General features: G+C 53.5%; 1 protein-coding gene across 1 annotated transcript in view; it reads right to left on the bottom strand.

Moving 5' to 3' along the window:
- The window catches only part of NDUFA10 (NADH:ubiquinone oxidoreductase subunit A10), a 52,288-nt gene that overhangs the window by 27,338 nt on the left and 4,541 nt on the right, over window positions 1-20,409 (bottom strand). The window contains exons 5-9 of the mRNA XM_078154601.1: window positions 19,134-19,255; window positions 17,609-17,688; window positions 15,393-15,447; window positions 13,305-13,390; window positions 4,558-4,666 (exon numbers count right to left, since the gene is read on the bottom strand). Of these exons, the coding sequence (XP_078010727.1) occupies window positions 4,558-4,666; window positions 13,305-13,390; window positions 15,393-15,447; window positions 17,609-17,688; window positions 19,134-19,255 (452 nt within the window). The remainder of the gene's footprint in view (window positions 1-4,557; window positions 4,667-13,304; window positions 13,391-15,392; window positions 15,448-17,608; window positions 17,689-19,133; window positions 19,256-20,409) is intronic.

Below are 20,409 nucleotides of genomic sequence, written 5' to 3'. Positions count from 1 at the left end.
TTTCTGGGCAGAGGCAAAGATCATTTTAAAGCCTCCCTTGATCTAAAAGGAAAAAACTTTAGCCTGGGCAGCTCTAAGTGTTCCTTCATCAGATCTGTTACACAATTTAAATGTTTTATCTACCAATACCTTGTTGTAATTCTTAGGCAATGAGGCCAAGTCTTTTAATCACACAAAATTTAGAGTCCCAGGGACTTTCATATCATAAGGCCTCTCAAATCCCTAGGGGGAAGGAGAACTTTGCTCATTCTTTAGTATGGAATCCGATTTCTCCTGCAGATTCAGGATGAAGCTTTCTTCTAAACGTAAGGCCCTGGAGCCTCTGGGAAGGCCTCTCTCTGCGGTCAGTGTCATGCCAACCTATCCCAGGACAAGGCCTCTGAGACAGAGCAGCCAGGCCAAGAGACCAGAGCACTCCAGAATGGAAGGCAAAGGGCATGGTAAGGACCCACTAAGTAGGATAATGAACTGTAGATACTTTTAACGGAAGAGACGTTAGCTGTTAATGGAATTCAATCTCCTCTCTTCAAGGTGGAGAAACCTGTCTAAGGCCACTTGGCAAACTCTGCAAGCCCTGAGTAAGATCCCAAGGGCTCTGACTCCTGATTACGCTCTCCTGCTCTTGTGCACACCCCACCCCTCAGACTCGTGACTTGGGAGACAGCTTCCAACCCTGTGCATGTGATCGCAGAAAACAGGCTGTGCGAGGCAGTTATTATTCCAATGACGCTGGCCCAGGCTCTTTCCCTCCTACTCGCCAGGTCAGTACTTCTTGTAACTGTGAAAAATCAGGGTCTGGAATTCTCAGGCTCTCCCTCCAACCCAAGGGTCAGCTATCCAAGCCAGGCAGGTGACCACAGGCTCCTCAAGGCCTTCTCGCCCACCTGCAGCCTGGACCTCGGCGGTCATCGCGTCCAGCTCCCCCCCCCACAAACACAAAGAATCCCATCCACCGCACTCCTGATCGAACAGTCATTGCATGCCACTTGAAGGTTTCCAGGAAGCAGCTGAAGTCCCAGCCTTCCCAGGCAATCCATCCCACCTTCAAGCCATTTTCCTTGTGAAAAGTTGTTTTCTTCTTAAATCAATTTATCGTGTGCTTGCCTGTACCCGGTCCTGCTTGTGGAGCATGCTCCACTGCTCTGGAGCATCTCAGGACCCCTCCGCCATGCCCTGCTTCCCCGGCACTTAGCTCTCCCAGCACAGGGCTACTGAGCGGGATGAGGCCACTCCCCCCTCCTCCTGAGACTGAAAGCTACCCTGCTTTCCTCACGCCTTCTGTCCTTGAGGCCCCCCACTGCCGGCAGCTTTGGCCCGTCTGTGTGGGACCCCGGGCTGTGCTGGCCATTGTCTCCTGGATGTCTGGCAGCCTCATCGATACTCCCCCTGCACACAGCACTGCAGGTATCCCGTTACTGCTCTCGAGGTACAGACAGGGACAACACAAGCCTTTGGTGCCGTCGGGCCAGGCTCCTTCAGCTCCTCTTGAACCAACGGCCGTCAGAGTCCCCACCCTGCTCAGACTTTTCCCCAACTTGTACTAGAGATGCTGAGCCTCCAGAATGTGGGGTCCTCTGCTCCCACCATTTCAATCCCTTGGGTCGGGCAGATGGCTGAACTCTCTGATCTGCCAGGCCTCCCCTTCGACCACTCAGAGGTGAGGGGCCATCACAGGGACTCTGTGACTGACCCAGGGTCACAGTGGTGAAGCAGCCAATTAAACAAAGATCACAGAATGTCTGACTTGGTGACTGTTTTGGAAAGAGACAGCAGGGAGAACCAGCTGGGAAATGGGGCTGCAGGGAGCATGAGGAAAAGAGAACAGACTGTTTGTTTTTTAAAAAACAAATTACCACTAAAGCTTTATGCCCTTTACCAGAATCCTAGAGCAATGAAATACTTTCCCTAACAGTCAATTTTCCTGAATCCATGCTGACAGAATTGATGTCACCTGAAATGCCCAGGGCAGGATTGGACCAATCACCTCTCCTCCTGTCATACGGGTGGATGCAGGCCCAGAACACCCTCTGGTGCCCTACAGCTGCCCAGCACGGCATGGTCTAGCTTAGGTGCCCATAGATGACAGGACCCCTAATTACTTCTGTCTCTTAGCCACGCTCCTCACCTGAACCCTTTCCTACTAACCTCATTTTTAGAGCTTTACTTAAAAAACAAAACCATTTAAAAAGTTACTTCCATTTCATCACAGGGTGCCAATCACAGCAACCCCAAGGCCACACAGGTAGGGACAGCACGGTGGATCATTCCAAGGCGGGCCTGGGGGAGACCCTGCCCCCCCCCCGGCTCTGGCGGCACCAAAGCACAGCTGGCCTCTAGGGAGCCCGAGCAACTTATACCGCGATGCCGCTAACATGACACAGTGGATTTTCTAAGCTTACTTTAAGGAGGGAAGCACACCCACTTCACATCACTTGTCCTTTCCTCCCCCTACACAAACTTCATCAGGCCCCTGCTCAGCTGCAGACAGGAACAGGTGACCAGCTATTTCCGAAGGTGGATGCCCTTCCAGATTACCCACTACAGTGTTAGGAGGAGGAAGGAGGAGCGCCTGAGACCGCCACTCAGTGAGTGTCAAGCGCTGCTCTCTCTCCCTCGATTTACAGAAGAAATGAGGCCCAGACAGGTGACGTGAACTGACCACCGTGACGCCGGAGCCCGGCCAGGCAGAGCCAAGACTCGACGGCGGGTGCTCAGGCTCTGGGTCCTGTGCTCTCTCCTCCCACTGCCAGGCTCTCGGCAAAGGCAAAGCAACTCTTCTGTTGTTTTTTCCTTCATCAATCCAGTCTCAGAGCTGGGTGGCACTAGGGAAGTCATGTAACCACTATCTGCCTCAGTTTCCTCATCTGTAAAGTGAGAATAACAGCAGCGACCTCCTATGTTGAGAACATAAAGCAGCCAAGATAACTTGCTGTTACCATTAGTGTTGTATACTGTATGCCCTCAGCAGACACTTGGCATGAGTTAATGAAGGAAGAGGGAATGAGAAATTCCAAGTGAACTGGGCCCTGAGACAGGGGGATAGGCTTTCTGACTTCTCCTGTCCTCCAGAGGTTTGCATCCAATGTCTCACCCACCTGGCATTTGGGGAAATAGGGAGTTAGGGCAGGCTGTGACAGCCAGGCTGCAGAGTGAAGTCCCTTCTGGCCATGCCTCCCCCTACTCTGCTTCCCCGACCAAAGCTCCATGAAGGTGAGGAAGGCCTTCACAGGGGCAGAACATCGCTTGGCCCAAGCAGGCTTCCTCCTGCTAGCAGGGTGGCCAGCCTTGTTTTTGTCGGCAGGACACCCAGAGCACGACCCATCTCCTTCCACGCTCTGAGCTGAGCTGTCTCTTTTACTCTCTTAAAAGGGTGGCTCTCTGGGAGGGCAGAAAATGTACGTGACACAAAACCAAAAGTGAACAAAAAGCAGTGCATTCAAGCCCATCAGTGATGTGACTGACCTCCGGGAGGGGAAGGGATCTTACTCTTCCCAGAGGACACCGCCTCCCCCAAGGGAGTCCAGCCCCAGATAACCAGGAGAAGATATAAAGAAGGGAATGAGAGACCCCAGAACCGCTCTCTGTCTGATAATCACTCCCAACAACCAGGAGTCAGGAACCCGAGCCCAGAACCAAAGGGATGGGGGAGCCTCAAGCTGGAGCAGGCCTAGGAGAGCCGAACTCTGCGTTTCACAGAGGGCGAACCCCGGGAACATCCACCCTAGAAGCTGGTGCTTCTGACTCTTGGCTGGCCCTAGACTTAGGGCCTACGAAAGCACGAAGGCTTTTGGGAGAGGCTGGACTGATTCCTTCACTTACAATTATTTCAGGCCTATTAAAAAAACAAGAAATGAATCAAGGTCTTATACAAGGAATTCTAGGGTTTCTAAATGAATCAATCTGATTAACATTTGTAAGCCTTCAAACTGAGAACTTTGCTGAATAGTCTACCAACATTCTAGAATTCCCACAATCTTCTGTAAATTACAGCTGATAAAGCAGTGAAACTAAGTTAGGGATGATTCTATGCAGTCCAAGGATTGATCCCCATCCACTCCCAACCGACGGTCACATCTCAACACAGTCCAGGAAGCTACACATGACCTATAGAGGGGGCAGGGGGGTGAGGGATGTCCATATGTCAGGATGCTGGAAAGAAGGCTAATAAAAGCAGCAGGCGGGCCCAGCCTCTCCAGGCCACCGAGGCCAGCCTGCGCCAGATCTAGGTCCGGTATGTGCAATACAAGAATATGCCCACTGTACATTTGGGTAAATGGAGTAACGAAAGGGTGGAAAGCCTTGTAAACTACTCCACAGAACAATGCAGCTCCACAAATCAAGACCAGAATAGAAGAATCTAATAAACCACCAGCTTAGAGTTTTAATAACTAACTTGGTGTGGGGGGGTGAGGACAAACGTTTGGAAGGAAAATCACCTTAATGAAAATTAATTATTTTTGCTTTATTGAAACAAGAAATGCTAGCTGCAGCATTCCACATAGCCCAAACACATCAGGCTGCAGAACACTGCGCTCTCAGACCACACCAAAGCCTTACCTCTCTGAACTGGTGGTAGAGGCGATCACACTGGTGAGCTCCGATGGTGATCTCCGGGAGGTAGATGGGAACGGTTGTGTAATTCACTACCTCATACTTATTCTGGACCCTGAACAGAAAGAAAAAACATGCAGATCACTGCCCAGACTCTAGGACAGAACAAAGACGCCCCTCCCCCCTGACCCAGAAATGATGCCCCTCGCCCCCCTCACAGCCCTGCCTCAGGCCCCCGTGCCCAGGATGTGGATGACTGACCCACAAGGTCTTTGCTGCAAATGCCCCCTCACCCCCGCACCTGTCTGAAGGCCGGCATCTTGGAAGGAAGCCTGGAGATGACAGGACCCGACCTCCCTGCCTAGGCCAGACTGCTCGACACAGAGATCTCCTTACCTCACGATGCACTGTGTTTCCTAAGCCTCCCTGGGGTCCTGATTGTGCTCGCTGGAGTCACCCAATCACCCCCCTGTGGTTCCCTATCACCTCCAGGATCCAACAGAAATGTGTGGCTCAGCTTTCAAAGCCCTTCCTTGCCTGGGCCCTTTCTGCCTTTCTGGTCTTTCCACACCTTGCACCCCCAGCGTCTCTGGAGTGCCTTTGGGGTCCTATCCCCCGCAAGAATGTGAGGTCCTGGGGAGCAGACCGCCCCGGCACTCAGAACCCAGCAGGTGCTCCGTCAATGCTTTTTCCTGCACACATCCACTCGGGAGGTGTTCTTCCTAACACTTATTTATACAAACTTCTGGATAGTCGCTTCCATTTTTTTTTTTAACACCAACTACTTAGGCCTTAGCAAGGTAATATCCCACTATCCTGAACTTTGGCAAATGACATTTTAAATTTATGGGTAGCACTTCACCTTGACCTCGCACCACATCCTCTCCAATTTGGGCTCTGAAGTGTCTCGGGGTTCTGTCTGCCCACCCATTTACCCATCAGGCTGCCTTCCCATGCACGCTCACAGACCTTCTTTGGATGGAGTAGGTGATGAAGGGATGGCTGATGAACATGGGATGGGAGAATAACTGACTGCCTCTGAGAGGGCTGCCCCCAGTGCTCACCTTGGGTACAAGGCCACACGCGTGCCCGGCATACCAGACTCCCTCCCTCCCCAAGGGAAGGCCCTCACCCCTCCTTCCTGGCCCCATCGTCCCCTCAGGCATCTTTCTTTCGGTTCAAAATGAAGTATCAGAAGACCCTTTTGGTGTCCATTAGCGCCCTTCAGGGGCCTGAGTCTTCCCAGCCCTCATTCCGGGCTGCGCCGCTTGCTGGAATTTAACCCTGCCGAGGTGAACAGCCAGCGTGCTAAAACTCCAATGACAAGCCTGTGAGTCCTTCCTCATCAGGAGGATCTGTGACTCTCTCACCACAAAGTTTTGGGACCTTTCCCTGAAATGGTGGCACCGAATGGAGGAGATGCCAGGCTTGGCTTCCTTCAGACAAAGGCTCCGCTTCCCTCACACCAACGCTCAGCTTCCCTCTAAGCAGCGTGACTCTGGGCCCGCCCTGGGCCTCCCTCTCCTCTGTAGAACAGGGCCCCTCACAAGGAAGGTTCAAATTAGAGCGTGGATATGAGAGGGATATGGAACCTGTCAAGTGTTCAGTTACCATAAGGAGGGATCCCTGAGAAGCTGAGACCAGGGGCAGCCACGCACGTGTGTGACACCTGCTTTCCCAGTCTGGCACCACCCACCCACACAAACCACACTTCCCCTTGAGCCCTGCACCCCGGAATGACCTCACTAGCCCTCGTCGTGCCGGGAGAGGACACCGTCAACAAAACAATCCAGCACTTGTTGGCAGCTCTGTGCTGAGCAGCCACACAGAGAGGCCATGGCTTCCATCGCTAGCGGACGTCACTGTGGCCATCTGGCGCTGGGGCCAGGGAAGCGATGACAGAACCGAGGGCTCCAAAGACCCTGGCGTCCCTGGAGAGCCCCGGGACACTCGTTAGGGCCTCAGCCCAGAGGCGACCCCATGAAGATGCGTGTGGACGAGCTGCTCCAGGCCTCCTGTGCCCAGCGGGCACAAACACAGGGCTCTGCTCCCAGAATGCTCAGCGGACTTGGCGCTGCCTCCACAGTGAAGCCTACCAAGACCCCAGCTTCCTAAGTCGGGAGGACGGGTGCAGCCTTCACGGCACTGCCTACGGGGGGGAGAAGTTGGCCCCCTCGTGGTCCTGGCACGGGGGTCGCTCCTCTAGCACACCCCAGATCAGGAGACGCACGGAGGCTACAGATTCTGGGGAGGGAAGCACCTCAGGGTCAGTCCCGGGTGTCCTCGTCTCAGCGCAGACAGACAGCACCGTGGCGTCCCTGCTGGTAGTCAGGAAGAGCACTACGGTTTGAGGTTTGCCCACGTGGCAGAGGAAAGCAGACAGGGACAGACTGTCAAGTTTGCCTTGCACATCAGCCAGGCCCAAAGAAGAACCTCCCCAGCTCAAAAAGAAAAGCAGAAACAGTGACTGAGGGGCAACTCGCGGGGAGGCCTCCACATTTACCCACAAGCCATCAACTACAGGAACGATGCTGAACAGCAGTGAGCTGGGCAAGCCTGGCCACGGAGGCTCCTGCTAACAGCCACACTTCCTCTGAGCTCGAGTCCAGCCAGCAAGCGTCTGCCACCCAGCACTGGGCTAACCAGCAGAAAGCAAGTCGGTCCTGGCCCTCGAGACTCCTGCAGAAAGGGCGAAAGCAGAAACAAGTGCAGGGGCCACAGAGAGGAGGGAACCCGGCTGGCTGGCCTGAGGGAGCTGACCCATGCCAGGAAGGGGATGAAGAGGCCCTGGGCTGAGGGTGGACACAGAAATCCAGGGACAGTCTGAGGAGCCTGCCCCACCCCAAACCAGACCTCTGTGACCCCAGCCCCCTCTGAAGGCTTGACTCTCCCTGCTCCAATACTGGGGCAGCCCTCCCCTGTGGTCTGTACACTGAAACAAGCCTGAATGAAAGTGCCCCCAGGAGAGGCCCCCATCTCCTTGTGCATGGGCCACGTCTCAACCCCCAATCTGTCCTCTGCACAGACACCAAAGTGTGGATCCGACCGCGTCACCCCCCCATCGTCTCCAGGATAAAACACAACTCTTTGGTTTGGCTTTTAGAGCCCTTCTCGACCTGGCCCCAGCCTCTCTCCCCAGGCTCGTTTTACTTAGGCACCACAGAAAGGCTTATGCCCTTCCTTTCCCTAACTTCACAATCTAGCCAAAGTAGATTTTTGGTTTTTCCCCAGCTGCTCCTGCCTCTGTACTGGCCACACCCGGCAGTTCCAGCAGGCCTCTACTCCCTTCAGGACCCTGCTTGAGCAGCGGACTAGACCCCTCTCCCGAGCACACATGCTCATCGAGCACACGGTGCCTCCCTGGCTAGAGACAGGCATGCTTGGCTTTCTACGCCCCAATGGGGAGGCCACATGGCTCAGTGGATAGAGTCGGGAAGATGACTTCAATCCAGCTGACTGACTGGCCGCGTGACGCTGGGCAAGTTACCACTGGAGAGGTAAACAGCATGCCACTCCTGAATCTTTGCCAAGAAAACCCCACAGACGATAATGGCGGGTGACAGTCCCCAAGGTCACAAAGAGTCAGGCCCGACGAAATGCCTGCAGAGCAGCAAAGATCCCCCCTACCCGGCCCAGGGCTTGGCATGGAGTAGGAACCCAACAAATGCTTGTTAGCAGATCAACGTCTGAAGACTTGGGGGGAAAATACAACAATTACAGGGTTTTTTCCCTTCTCCCGGGAGTTCAAACCCAAGGAAATGCACCAGATCAGGGTCCAGAAGGAGAGTGGGTATAATTCTTTGAGATGGAGCTCTTCACTACGTGTCTGCATCTGGGCCCCAGGCAGGTTTTACAAGGAGTGGCAGAGGAAGCCTAGTCCTGCTCCCTGCCCCCCCCACTTCCCCCTTGTCCTCCTCTCCTGGAGCACAGCATCTTTCTTTATGCTGGTCCCCTCTGCCCCAGGGGGCTCTGCAGAAACGGCAGCTTTCCAAACCCTAAGGTAAGAAGGCAGGCCTGGGAGGTCTGGGACAGGCCGGGCGGCAAGCTGAATTCAGGCAGACAAAAAGCTGATGCTCCCTCTCTGGGAATCACTTCCCTCATACTGAAGAGGCTCTTCTCATAACAACACCAGCCCTAGCAAAGACTCTGCCTGGGTGATTTAACAGGCGGCACCACGGCGATCTGCACTGAAAATGCAGGAACCGTCTCCATCATTCAACAAAGAAGCCCACAGGAACACCTAGAAAACGTGGGGATCCGGGGAATCGTAGGCAGGCCCACAGCTCCATCTACATGGAGACTGAGGTGAATGCGGCCCAGAAGTCCCTGAAGCCAACTAGAGGATTTAACCGCTCACGGCTCCCTCCTGCCTAACAGGGACCCTAGTCCCACAAAACCCCAGGGCACCCTTGCCCAAAGCTGCCTGGGCTGGGCAGCCGCGGGGTACAGTGACGGCTAGAGCAGGCACCTGCCTAGAAGGGCAGTGTCCTTACCCGAGACCCGCCAGCAAACTCCAGTTGGAAGCCAGGCCCCAAAATGCCACCCAAAGGCCTGGGAAAAGCTCAGCTGCATCGCCTTACTGAGCATAGTCTAAGAATCAGAGTGAAGCCGGAGAACACAGCATGATACTCTGGGGTCAGAGGGGCTGCTCCCTCATGGACAGAGACTTTGTTTTACAAATAGGAGCGACTGCCCACGGGTAAAAAGGAAGGCCAAATCCCTGTCCTCATGGCCTGGCCAGTCACCCCAAGGCCAATAAAGTCCCAGGCGGTGGGAAGGAACACGTGGCTCAGGGGGCAGCGGCGAGACACATGACCACAGAGGCCGCATAGGCACAGGGAGCCCGGCCGGCCGGGGAGCAGGCCCATGAAAAGCAGTCTCCATGCTGGATGCCCCCATCGACGCCAGAAGTCACAACAGAAATAGGGGCAGAGAGGACAAGTTCATCCTCAGTGCTGGGCTTGTATCAGGGGTGCAGAATCGTGAGGAAAAGGACCTGCTGGACATCAACATCTGTTGTCACTGGAAGCTGGCCACAAAGAGATGCCCATGCAGGAGAATGAAGCAAAAGCAAAAAGCAGAGCAGAGAAGAGTTTCAGGCCAGTGAAGAAACCAGATGGCAAGGGCTTACAAAGTGAGGGGTGAAGGGTCAAGCAAAGGGCAGGAGACCCCTTCTAGGGGCCTGGCAGCAAAAGGAGGGGGCCAGAGGCCGGGAGGACCCCAGGGCTTTTGTTTGGTTTGAGTACGTTGGAGGTGCAGGGCACTAAGGTGAAAAGAACAGACAGGGAGTGACCAGCAGGCACCACTGCCAAGGGCTGGCCTCAGCAAGGAGAAGGCCTCTTCCTCAGAGACAGAACAGGATGGGCAAAGATGTCAAGGCCAGGAAGGGAAAGAAATGACACTCCCAGGTCAGTCCTGCAGGAGGCCAAGAGGCTGAGAGTATTCCAGGCCCAGGAGACAGAGGCTGTGCTAGAGAACAGAGAAGAGGCCTCTGTGGCTGCATGGGAGAACAACTGGCAAGGTGGGGTATAAAAAGAGGGGCCTGCTGTGAAGGACCTTAAGGGCCAAAGAAAAGAGTCTAGTGACGGGGAGCCGCTGCAGTTTGAGGGGTCAGGCCCCAGCAGCCAAGAAGAGGATGAGGTTGTGGTGAGAGGCAGCAGGACAGAGCTCAGGAGGGGAGAAGGGGGCGTGTGGCTGAGAGAAGTTGGGAAGAAGGAAGCCAGCTGGAAGGGAGGACATCAAGCATGAGAACCTAAGCCAACAGGAGGAAGGCAGCACCCCAGACCACCCGGGCCAGTGTCTCTGCGAGGAGGGATCATCGAGTCTGTCTGGGACATCCCACCTGATGGAGAGGAGGGCCAGTGATCCAGATGGAGGAAGCATTTCTGAGCCTAGGAGGTAGATGGCTGAACTCTGGTAAGAGCATCGGATTGCACCATACTCAGCTGAACCAGCTTGCTCCATTAAGGAAGTCTGGCTGTATTCTGACAGACCGCACGGCCGAGGTGCAGATGGGAGGGGGAAAGCTCGCTCCCACACCATCAGAAGCCAATACCAAATAGAAGATGCCACAGAGGACATCTCATCTGCAGCTGACGCCTCCCAGATGTTCAGCCAACAGCCTTCCAAGCAGCAGCGGAGTGTTCTCCAAGGCTCTCTGCCTGCCATTTTCAGCGTCTTCATGGTAGGAAGGTCCTGCAGACCACCCACTGGGGGTGTTGACCCTGGGATGACTGCCCCCGTCTGACAACACCGCAGGGCCTTCTCAAGGATAATAAGGTCAGCTAAGCGATCTGCTCACCATGAACAGAGGACAAAGAAAACAGGTGAACACGTCTTGTACAAAATATGGCACACACCCGGATGGACGACCCACCGAGGGAGTCTAGCTCATCCTGGCCCCGGGTCAATTCTACCGAATGTTTAAAGAACATTTGAGAGGAAGCGGGCAGAGAGCTGCCAGTCAGAGGCAGTGAAGAAGAAATGGGCCTATAAGCACAGAGAGAACTCCTTGGTTCTCTGTGCCACTGGAAGAGTTGGGAGATTCTGGGGGGCCGAATGGGGTCAGGAGGACATAAAAGAAGACAAGCCCTGCCTCCTTTGCAGAAGCTCTCCCTGCTTGCCTCCACCTGAGAAAGAACTTATGTCAGCTTGGAAAAGGGACACCGAACACCGTTCTCTCCCCTCCCCAATCCATACTGCAGAAGCACACATCTACCTCCGTTCCCCTGCTCTAGAAACCCCAATGGCACCCTGCTGTTTCTGTTTCACAGGTAAAGCTTGGCTGGCCTTCCGCCTCCCATTTGGGAAGGCCACAGTCCAGCTAAAGTAGCCTCCCCCTTTGCCCAACTTTTCCCAGGCTCTCCGCCATGCTGGAACACAATGCTTGCACACCTCCTTGTCCTCCAGGGCTCCCTACAACCGCTTTGGTGTGCGCTTGTGGGGACGGACACCACTTCCCCTAATACACTGTAACATTCTTAAAGGGAAGGCCCGCTGCCTTCGTGCCTCAGTATCCCTAGCACCTAGCCTGGCCCAGGGCACACGGGAGAGGCCTGACAAATGGTTTTTTTATTTACTGCTGTTCACAATACCACTTCCAATCAATGATGCTTCATTTAACCACTAGAGAACAAGGTTTAGCAAATGTTCGTCTTCTGCACAATTTCATTCTATTTCTAGAACATTTATTCCATGACACTAATTCATTTTCTATTTTTTGTTGATCACAAGTCAGTCTCAACAATGCTCCCTCGCACGTTTTTCCAAGGTCTGGCAGGGCAAGCCTTCATGGCGCAGCATTCCAGCTCGGTTCTCTTTCCCCACACATGTTCAAAGACCATCTGACGCCATTTCCACCCAGGGCCTCGTTGGCACTGGAACTGGGACTGCCGAGACTATGAATTGAGCCTGTGCTGCCATGGCTCCCACACTGGAGCCTCCCGCGTGCACAGGCCGTCCCCCCCTCCCCGGTCAATCCCTGGTCATCAAACCTGATGATGTCCACAGAGCCTGTAGCCTCAAGCTCCTCTCCTTTCCTCTTTCCAGGGCCTTCTCTTCTCTCTGGCGGTGGAAGGAGCTTCACAGAAGCTACCTCACCCAATGCCTGCTTCTCTCCATCTGAGCACAGGAAACCCCAGACAGGAAGGGATTTGCTCAAGGCCACACCCGTAGCTCTCAGGAGAGACAAGATCCCTCTGGCGGCCCTCTTCTCTTCTCCCACATTCACCTCTCTCTGCCTCTTAGCCCTTGCTTCTCTCAGATGCTTCCAGCACATAAGCATCTCCTGAGAGCCCAAGGACAGGAAGCGTTACTCACCCTGAGTCCTCATGTCCCCAATTAAAGGCCCTTTCCGGGGGGTGGAAGGAGAGAAGGCCCCTGCCTTGATATTTTAGCTGCTTATGTGACATGCAATTCTCTAGGTGTATTTAAAGCAGCCCCTTGTCAGTCTGCCCTGGCTAGCACGGGTCACTAGCTCTGGAGCTTCATACAACAGGAAGGAGCCCTGAAGAGAACGCCAGTTTTATCCCAAAGACGATGATAGTTTTTGTGAGATACGAGTCTAACAAAGGCTGCCTTCATTTTACCAGATCAGCCTGATCTCCAGTGAGTGTGGATTCCGCCCCCCCGCCCAATGCTTACCCATTACCCCCTCTGCTCGCTCCCAGAAGCCTTCATGCGCACCAGTGCAGGAGCCGTCACCAGGGCCTCATCTGTCCCCGCCCCCTCACCTCCTGACCAGCTTCGCCACCCTCTGCCTTTGGCCAACAGCCACCGACAGTGACAGCAACATGGTGGCCTCCTAGCTGCAAAGGACCAAGGTGCCCCCAGCTTCGAGGCTGACATGGGCCGGGATCCCAAAGGGTAAAACAAGTGAGGCTAGCAGGTACTGGTCCTTGTCTCCGTTTCCTCGTCTAGCAGCAGGCTGCATGCCAACTTACAGGTACTACAGCCGATTTCCAGAGGGCCACTCTAAACAGCAGGTTGGAACATTTGTGGATTCAAAGAAACGTTTACCACAGAAACCCCGCGTAAACAAAGGAGCAGCCTGGAACCGAAACGTTACGACAGGTGATGGAACCAATTCAGGTAAACCCGGCTACTCTGTGCTCTGCCGAGACATCTCAAATTGCTGCCTCCCGACTCCATGCGACACTTTCAGGCACGGGGGCAGGGCACACACCTGACAGTGCGCCCTCCAAAGAACTCACTGGGCTACCTGGCCATTCCCACAAGGACAAGAAGAGACTCACAGCTTCCTCAAAAGGTGGAGAGAACGATCATCTTGCTCCAGCCAAGGGCCTTTATCAAACTTGATATAGTTGAAATCTTCCAAAACCTAAAAAGAACACCACACGTTAAACTGGGTTCAACTCATCAAATACATATTAAAGAGCCTACTAAGGAGGTGGCACTGGGCCACCCACACCCCAAGCACACTGCCTGCCTTCAGACTTTCTGAGGAGGAGCCCCTGAGCTGGGCCTTGGAGGAAAGGAGGGGCTCATTTAGGAGGGAGGAAACCAACCATGAACCACCAGAGAAAGTGAGTTTCCCTATTGCAGACAGCTCCATTACTCATCAGTTGGACAGAATGAGTAGCTGACAGCTTTGTCAACCCAGGCATGTCTTCACCTGATGACAAGCCCTGCTGGCATCAGGTCCAGATCCCTTCCTCAATTCTTGTGCCCACAATCTTCCTCCTAAGAGCGCCTCTGGTGAAGAGGCCAGCCACGCCAGCCTGGCTGAAGCAGCAAAACACGGGAGGGAGAGACAGCGCACGCAGACGAGGCCGATCCTCTCGGGTCCCACTGGAGACGGCCCAGGACCCTCAGGAGGAGCTCCCAGCATCCTCCAGCAGAGGCCAGTCAACAGCTCCCGTATTTACTGAAGCCCCAGAAAACTCTCGCCGCCAAAGTCCCCGGCCCTGCCAGACAGTTCATTTTCCCGGTGGAAATGATGTGAAAGAAGAGGCCCGGCCGCCTCCTGTGCCCTGCACCCTAAGGACCTTCCCAGCGGACTCTCCTGGAGAGCTGGACCCGGCCTGTATTCTCAGTGCTCTGCACACAGTGAGTGCTTATGAAACCCTTTAGTCATCCCCATGACTCAGCCTATCTCCCAAGAAGGCAGAGGCCAGCGCATGGCCACACCTCTATTCTGCACCCACTCTCTCCTACTTACAGCCAGCCAAAGACGAGGACAAAGCCTTCGCCCTCGTCCCCACCTCTCCTCCTCAGCGAGCCCATTTCCCTAAACACACCTGGGTCTCCATCTTCTCACTTTCGGTGTCAAACCTCTGGAAAAAGTAAGACACCTTCCACCGAGCGCCATCTCCATTAGCTCCAGTCCCTTGTGATGCAGCACCCATCTGCACCTCTCTCCTAAAACCATGACCTCAAAGGTCACCAGTAACTTCCTGAATGACCAAATCCCTAGGAAGCATAACCTCAGTGACCACTCACATCTTCCAGACCACGTTCTCCCCGTCCCACTCCCCAGAGCGCCCGAGAAGAGGGGGGTGACAGGGTCCCTGGCCTCTACCCCAACTATACTCAGGGTTAGCCCCTCCAGGAAGACACCAAGTAGCAGTAAGTGGACTTCCCAATTCCTGTGTAATAAAAAACAATGCATCAGTGCCTAAATGAACTAGGAATTCTGTACAATGATACAGTTCCAGTCCCCAGTTCTAGTGAGGGTGGCCCAGGACCGGCAATCACAGTGTCTAGGCCACTGGCTGAGAGTCTGACCTGGGCCAGGTCACTTACCTCTGGACCTCAGGTTTCTTATCTCTAAAAATAAAGCAAGAGGAATTATCCAATCCAAGCCACCTGGATTAAGTACTAGAGATACAATTAAGAAAAAGGAAACCAGTCCCTGCCCTCAAAGAGCTCACAATCTAAAGGAGCAGAGGGGGCCAAAGGCTAGTTTCCCTCTCCATGGAGGAAGGTATTGGGAGGAGCTCAGTGGTCCACCCCCCAGCCCTCTAATCAGAGGCGGATCAGTCAAGGATCAAGTCTGCCTTTGGGTGGGGAGTTCAGAGGTGACAAGCCTAACCTGGGAGGGGACAGGCCCCAGGCAGGCCACCAAGGGGTGGAAGGAGAGAGAGGGAGAGAGAATGCGCGCGTGCGCACACACACGCGCCTATACATGCACCGGCCCTCCCAACCACTCGGTGAGGGAGGCACTATTTACTATTAACCCCATTCTGAGGATGAGGAAATGGAATTATCTGACATCCAAGCATTTAAAATGTGAACTCATAAGTTGACAACAACAGGCAAAATTAAAAGTTTTCAAGGATAAGACTGAAAACAAAAATTTCTCCATCTATTTTAACCCTTACCTTGTCCACATCCTTTGCTTCCCTTGCTGTATATTGTAAAATCTCACAATCTTTACTATAAAAAAAATAAAATAAAATAAGACAAATTCAATTCAATTCAAATCCTTTCCAATCTCCCATGAAAGTGCTGACGATGCGCATCCTGACAAGGTCCCACCACCAGGAGACTCCCCCTCCTCCTTTGACTCAGGAGTGAGCCCAGTGCCAGGCCCAGAAGCCAAGTCCCCCACCTGGCAGAACAGGAAAGCCTCCCAGACCCTGACACTGAGCTCTCTCCTCCCTCAATTTCTTGGCTCTGTGTCTACGCCCTCTGCTGGTCCTCAGCCTTCCGGTCTGTGACCAGACTCTCCCCTGGACACTGACTCCTCCCTAGGGCTGTCCAGGCAAGCCCTCGTCCAGGCATGGGCTGCAGCACAGTGAGGCCCACACCTCTGCTTTCCTCCCCTGGTGCCTGTCAGCACCCATGGGCTCCCCCAGCATCTCCATGCAGATAACACTAAATGCACGGCCTTCATCTCCCCACTGAATTCCAATCTCACATCCCAACCTGCATATCCCATAGACACCTCAAACTCAGCAGGTCCAAAGCAGATCTCATGACCTTCCCCCAAATCCACCCTTCCTCATCACACTGCTGTTTCTGTCAAAGGCAACACCCAGGTTCGTGACCTAGGAGTCACCCTTCACTGCCCGCTCGGGTCCACGCACCACCTCCCATCCAAATGCGAGTCAGAAGGAGGGGAGAAAGGAAAGCTACTCAGAGCAGGTGAGGGCTGTGCCGTCATCGAGGAAGGGCAGGCACAGCTGTGTCCCATGAGAGGCCATCTCATCACCTCACCCTCCCACTCAGCAATTCCGGAGCCCAAGACCATGCGTGGCAGCCGCTTTGGAAAGACGAGCTCTAGCCTACTCCCCAGACCCAGAGTTACAGAGGACAGCTGATGGACTCGAACGACCTGAGATCAAATTTCCACTCTGATGCTTGCTCCCTACCACAAGTCCTTGGGTGAGTCCCTCCACACCTTCTCTCTCTGGGCCTCAGTTTGCTTAATGGTAAAATGTGGGGATCACATCAGATGGCCTCTGAGAAGCCCATCCTGCTCTAGGGCTCAGACCCGATGAGCTACATTAGCAAATTCCACACCAGGAGTTCCCCGGGTTGATGAAATAACAGGTTTAAACCCAAATCCGACCCCCCAAATGATCTTAATTAAAGCAGCAGATATACTAGTATGAAGCATGCAGAAGCCACACATTTTTAAATCTTTCAGCCCACTTACAGGCAGCGTCTTCTACCTCTAAGGTCCTGCCAGGGGCCCAGAACCCCAGCTCAGAATACCCACAAACTCCCATCTTCAAATTAAAATTACTTTTCTCAAGAACCAGCATTCACAAGAAAAAGATGCATTTGTATATTTGTGGCTGCTACCACTCTGTCTTATTACCAACACTAACAGTACTGCAGAGGACACATACCCAGGGTTTTGGCTGGCCCTCGAAGACACTACCAGGGCACCAAACGTCATCTTGGGAAGAAGACTCTGAGTTCCAAACACTGGATTAATAACTCAAACCATCTGCACACTGGGAATAGGCTACAGGGACTCCCTAAATCCATTCATTTACTCCCACATCCCTGGCTTCCTCTCCAGCCACATGCAAAGCTCAAAGAACATTGAGGTTCTTGCCAAACCGTCTTGCCAGGACTTCCCTACATAGGTCTGTGCCCACATTGGGAGGCCCTAACCCAGGCTGTTTTAGCAATCACCCTCTTGGGCATCACACCCAGACAGTAATTACATCATGGCCACACCTTATTGCAAGGCTACAAAGCTGCTGGCACCTGGAAGACTGTCAGTTGTGACCTTGCCTGTTAAAAGCAGTCCTCCAAGCCCTAGGGCACATGGCAACCCCTGACTCAAGGTGGAGCTTACAGAAAATCCACCCTTGCAGCTCCACCCCAGAGCTTATCAAAATGTCCAAGAACACCAGCAGAGCAACTTGAATGTGTGCACCTAAAATGCCAAGCCAATCAGCCTGGCCTCATACCTTCAGCCCAAAAGAAATCGGGGAGTCCTCCCCAGGGCCATTCAGGCCAACAGACAGAAGGCTAAGTGGGACAAAGCTGGGCCTGTCTGCAAGGCTGGCTTAAGTAAGAGAGGAGGGCGCTTTCCAGGGCGGGCAGGTGGGCAAGAGAGTCAAGCTGCTTGACTGACCTCATTTCTGGAAGGAAGGTTTTCTTGTAGGCATCTTCAATGTCCTGTAGGTAGGCGGCTGTGATCTTCTTTTCATGGGCCTAAACAAACAACAGTGAGACATGGTGACAGTGGATGAAGCAGGAGAGCCAGTCCATCACACATCAACCCATCTGGTCTCTGCTCAACGAGCAGACATACCAGACTGATCTAACCCCACCTGTCCTGGTCACTACAAAGCATATCATGAAGGAAAGATGCAAAGAATCTGAATTCTGAATTAACTGCTTCTCTCCCTCCCTTTGTCTTCCGGCACTGGCTGGGTGGCTTGGAATCAGTCTATTACAGCCAGAAGGAACCAGAGAAATGCTCTAGCCCCACTCTGCTCCTAAAGTGGGGCAGTGGGCCCTGCAGAACTCTGCCTCCACTTCTGCAGCACCAGCCCTGCCACCTCTTGGCTCCACATTTAAAGAGGCCAGCTGAGGGGCCGCTGAAGCTCCCCAGGCCCGCTCCCAGCAGGATGCCCGGTGAGCCTTTTCACTGGCCACACACAGCCCGCTACCACAAATACACAAAGGCAGGCTGGCGGTCCTAGGAATGGTCACAGAAAGTGGGTCGAGTCTCCCCAGAGGACCAATGTATAACTGGGAGCTTGTTTTCTTGCCCAAGGACAAGGCATCCAATAAAGAAAACCTATCACCAACTAGGTGGTGCGCTGGTATGTCAGTAAAGGACAGAAGGGATGAGGAAAAGGACCATGAAGGAGAGTAGAGAAGCCCGCTAGGTCCCAGCCACTGACTGGCATGGTAAAATTCCAAGTCATTATTGGGGACCTGCCTTCAAGGTCAATCCAAAGTACGCCTCTGCCACACCAAGTGGAAAGGAGGGACATGGAGCCCCAGAGACAGACGCTGTTCGTGGCTTTGCGCCAGAGCTCCCCTGAGACCCAGAGAGCCCTTCCCAGAATCCAAAAGGCCACCAGACTACTTGTTATGTCTGCCTTCCAACAGAAGGGAAAAGGAAGAGATGCTTGGCCACCTCACAGACCAGGAGGAAGAAAGGAGAAAACTACAAAAATGATGCAGTTGTAACTGTCCCTCCTAGCTCTCCACAAGATGGCCATCTCTCAAAGTTTCACCTCTCTGGGACTCAGTCCTTTGAGACAAAATGAGAGGGTGGGGATAAAGGGTCTCTGTTGATTCTCCTAAATCTGATATCCTGGGATTCTTTAGAAATAAAAGGAGGAGGGACCACCCACTCATCCTCTTCTAAGTTACCAAGCCCTAAGGGACAGCAGGGAAATAGCTCAAAGCCACCCAGCCTCACATACCCCCCACACCATGAAGACAACTCCCAGCACCTTCCCCCAGGAGGGATCCCCTCCCCCAGTGCTGGTGGCCGCTTCTCCAGCCCCCCTGTGCCAAGTGGGCACTTCTCAAGAGCGGGCGCGAATGTACGCAAAGGAACACGATGGTGCTGAAAGGCTTTCTAAATGGCCAGGGATGGACACAGAGTAAGATGGGGCTGGACAGAAAGGATGGATTACGTTTCCTTTCTCCTGAATCTTCTTCAGGATCTCGGGAACAGGCATGTCAATGTATATAACCAGGTGAGGCGGCAAATACTCCGGGGCGGTGAAACGTTTGATTTCCTCGTAGTGTTCCATGCCTGGAGAATGGGGAGAAAAGTCAGCCTAAGAGAAGGAGACCCGGCCAGCACAGGCAGCTGGGAACACACAGAGGTCACAGAGAGTGCTGCGCTCAGTCACCACCTTGCCACGTTCTGCTGACAGGGGGGATCTAAGTCACATCCCCACAGGTGAGCAGACTTCAGTCAATGTACTCTTCTGGTCACACAAACATACAGTGACTCAAAAAGCTAAAGGTTTCTTAAAAAGGAAATCAGGCTCCCTCGAATTACTAAGGGGTGCTTTATGGCAAGCACTCAAATACATGCCTCAGAAGCAAACATTTTGTGTTTCCATTTTGGTTTGTTGGATTTTTTTTTTAATTCACATGAAAGGCATACTTTAGAGCTGTGGTTCACAGTCTTTTGACGCAACCCACAGGAGGCAGCATTCTGGGAAGAGGGTGAGGCAAATTGCTCAACCTCTTGGGGCCTCAGTCTCCTCACCTATAAAATGAGGTGGTCACACCTGGCCCAGGAATCAGGACTGATCAGCCTCGAGTCCTGCTTCTGGTTTCTGGGACTCTCGGAGACTCAGGTTCTCATGTACAAAAAGCTAGAGCAGTGGTGGGATACCTGAGGCCTCAGGGCCACATGTGGCCTTCAAAGTCCTCGGGTGCGGCCTTTTGACAGAGTCCAAGTTTTATAGAACAAATCCTTTTACGAAGGGCACAGAGACACCCAAGAAGTAAAACCGCTCAGAAGTCTGGATTCAGTCAAAGGGCCACACTTGAGGACCTAGAGGGCCACACGTGGCCTCAAAGCTACAGGTTCCCCACCTCGGGGCTAGGGAAAGGTCAGCCAGGATGGTTGCGCAGATCCCAGCACTGACATGGAAAGGTGGCACTCACTGCTCTTCATTCCGTGGCCTGTGACCATGGGCCAATACCAAAGAGCTGTTCCAGGCTCACAGAAAATGGCCTTCCCCAGTCAGAAAGAGGAGCTGAGGCTGAGAACAGAACATGGATACGGCTAGGACAGGGAGCCAAGGGAGCAAAGGAGGGTTCCAGAGGCAGAAGGGAGAACTCTGAGCCTGGAAGGAAAAGCAGGATCCAGGAAGGCAGGAATAACAATAAGGAGAAAAGGGCCGGGCTGGAAGAGAGCGCGCGATAAGGTGGGGAAGAGCTCTCCACTGG

Source organism: Phascolarctos cinereus, unplaced genomic scaffold (assembly GCF_003287225.1).
Source record: "Phascolarctos cinereus isolate Bilbo 61053 unplaced genomic scaffold, phaCin_HiC Scaffold_5;HRSCAF=322, whole genome shotgun sequence".
In the NCBI taxonomy this organism is placed as follows: Eukaryota; Metazoa; Chordata; class Mammalia; order Diprotodontia; family Phascolarctidae; genus Phascolarctos; species Phascolarctos cinereus.
Note: the sequence above shows the minus strand (reverse complement) of the source record. Positions and strands in the feature narration are given on the sequence as shown.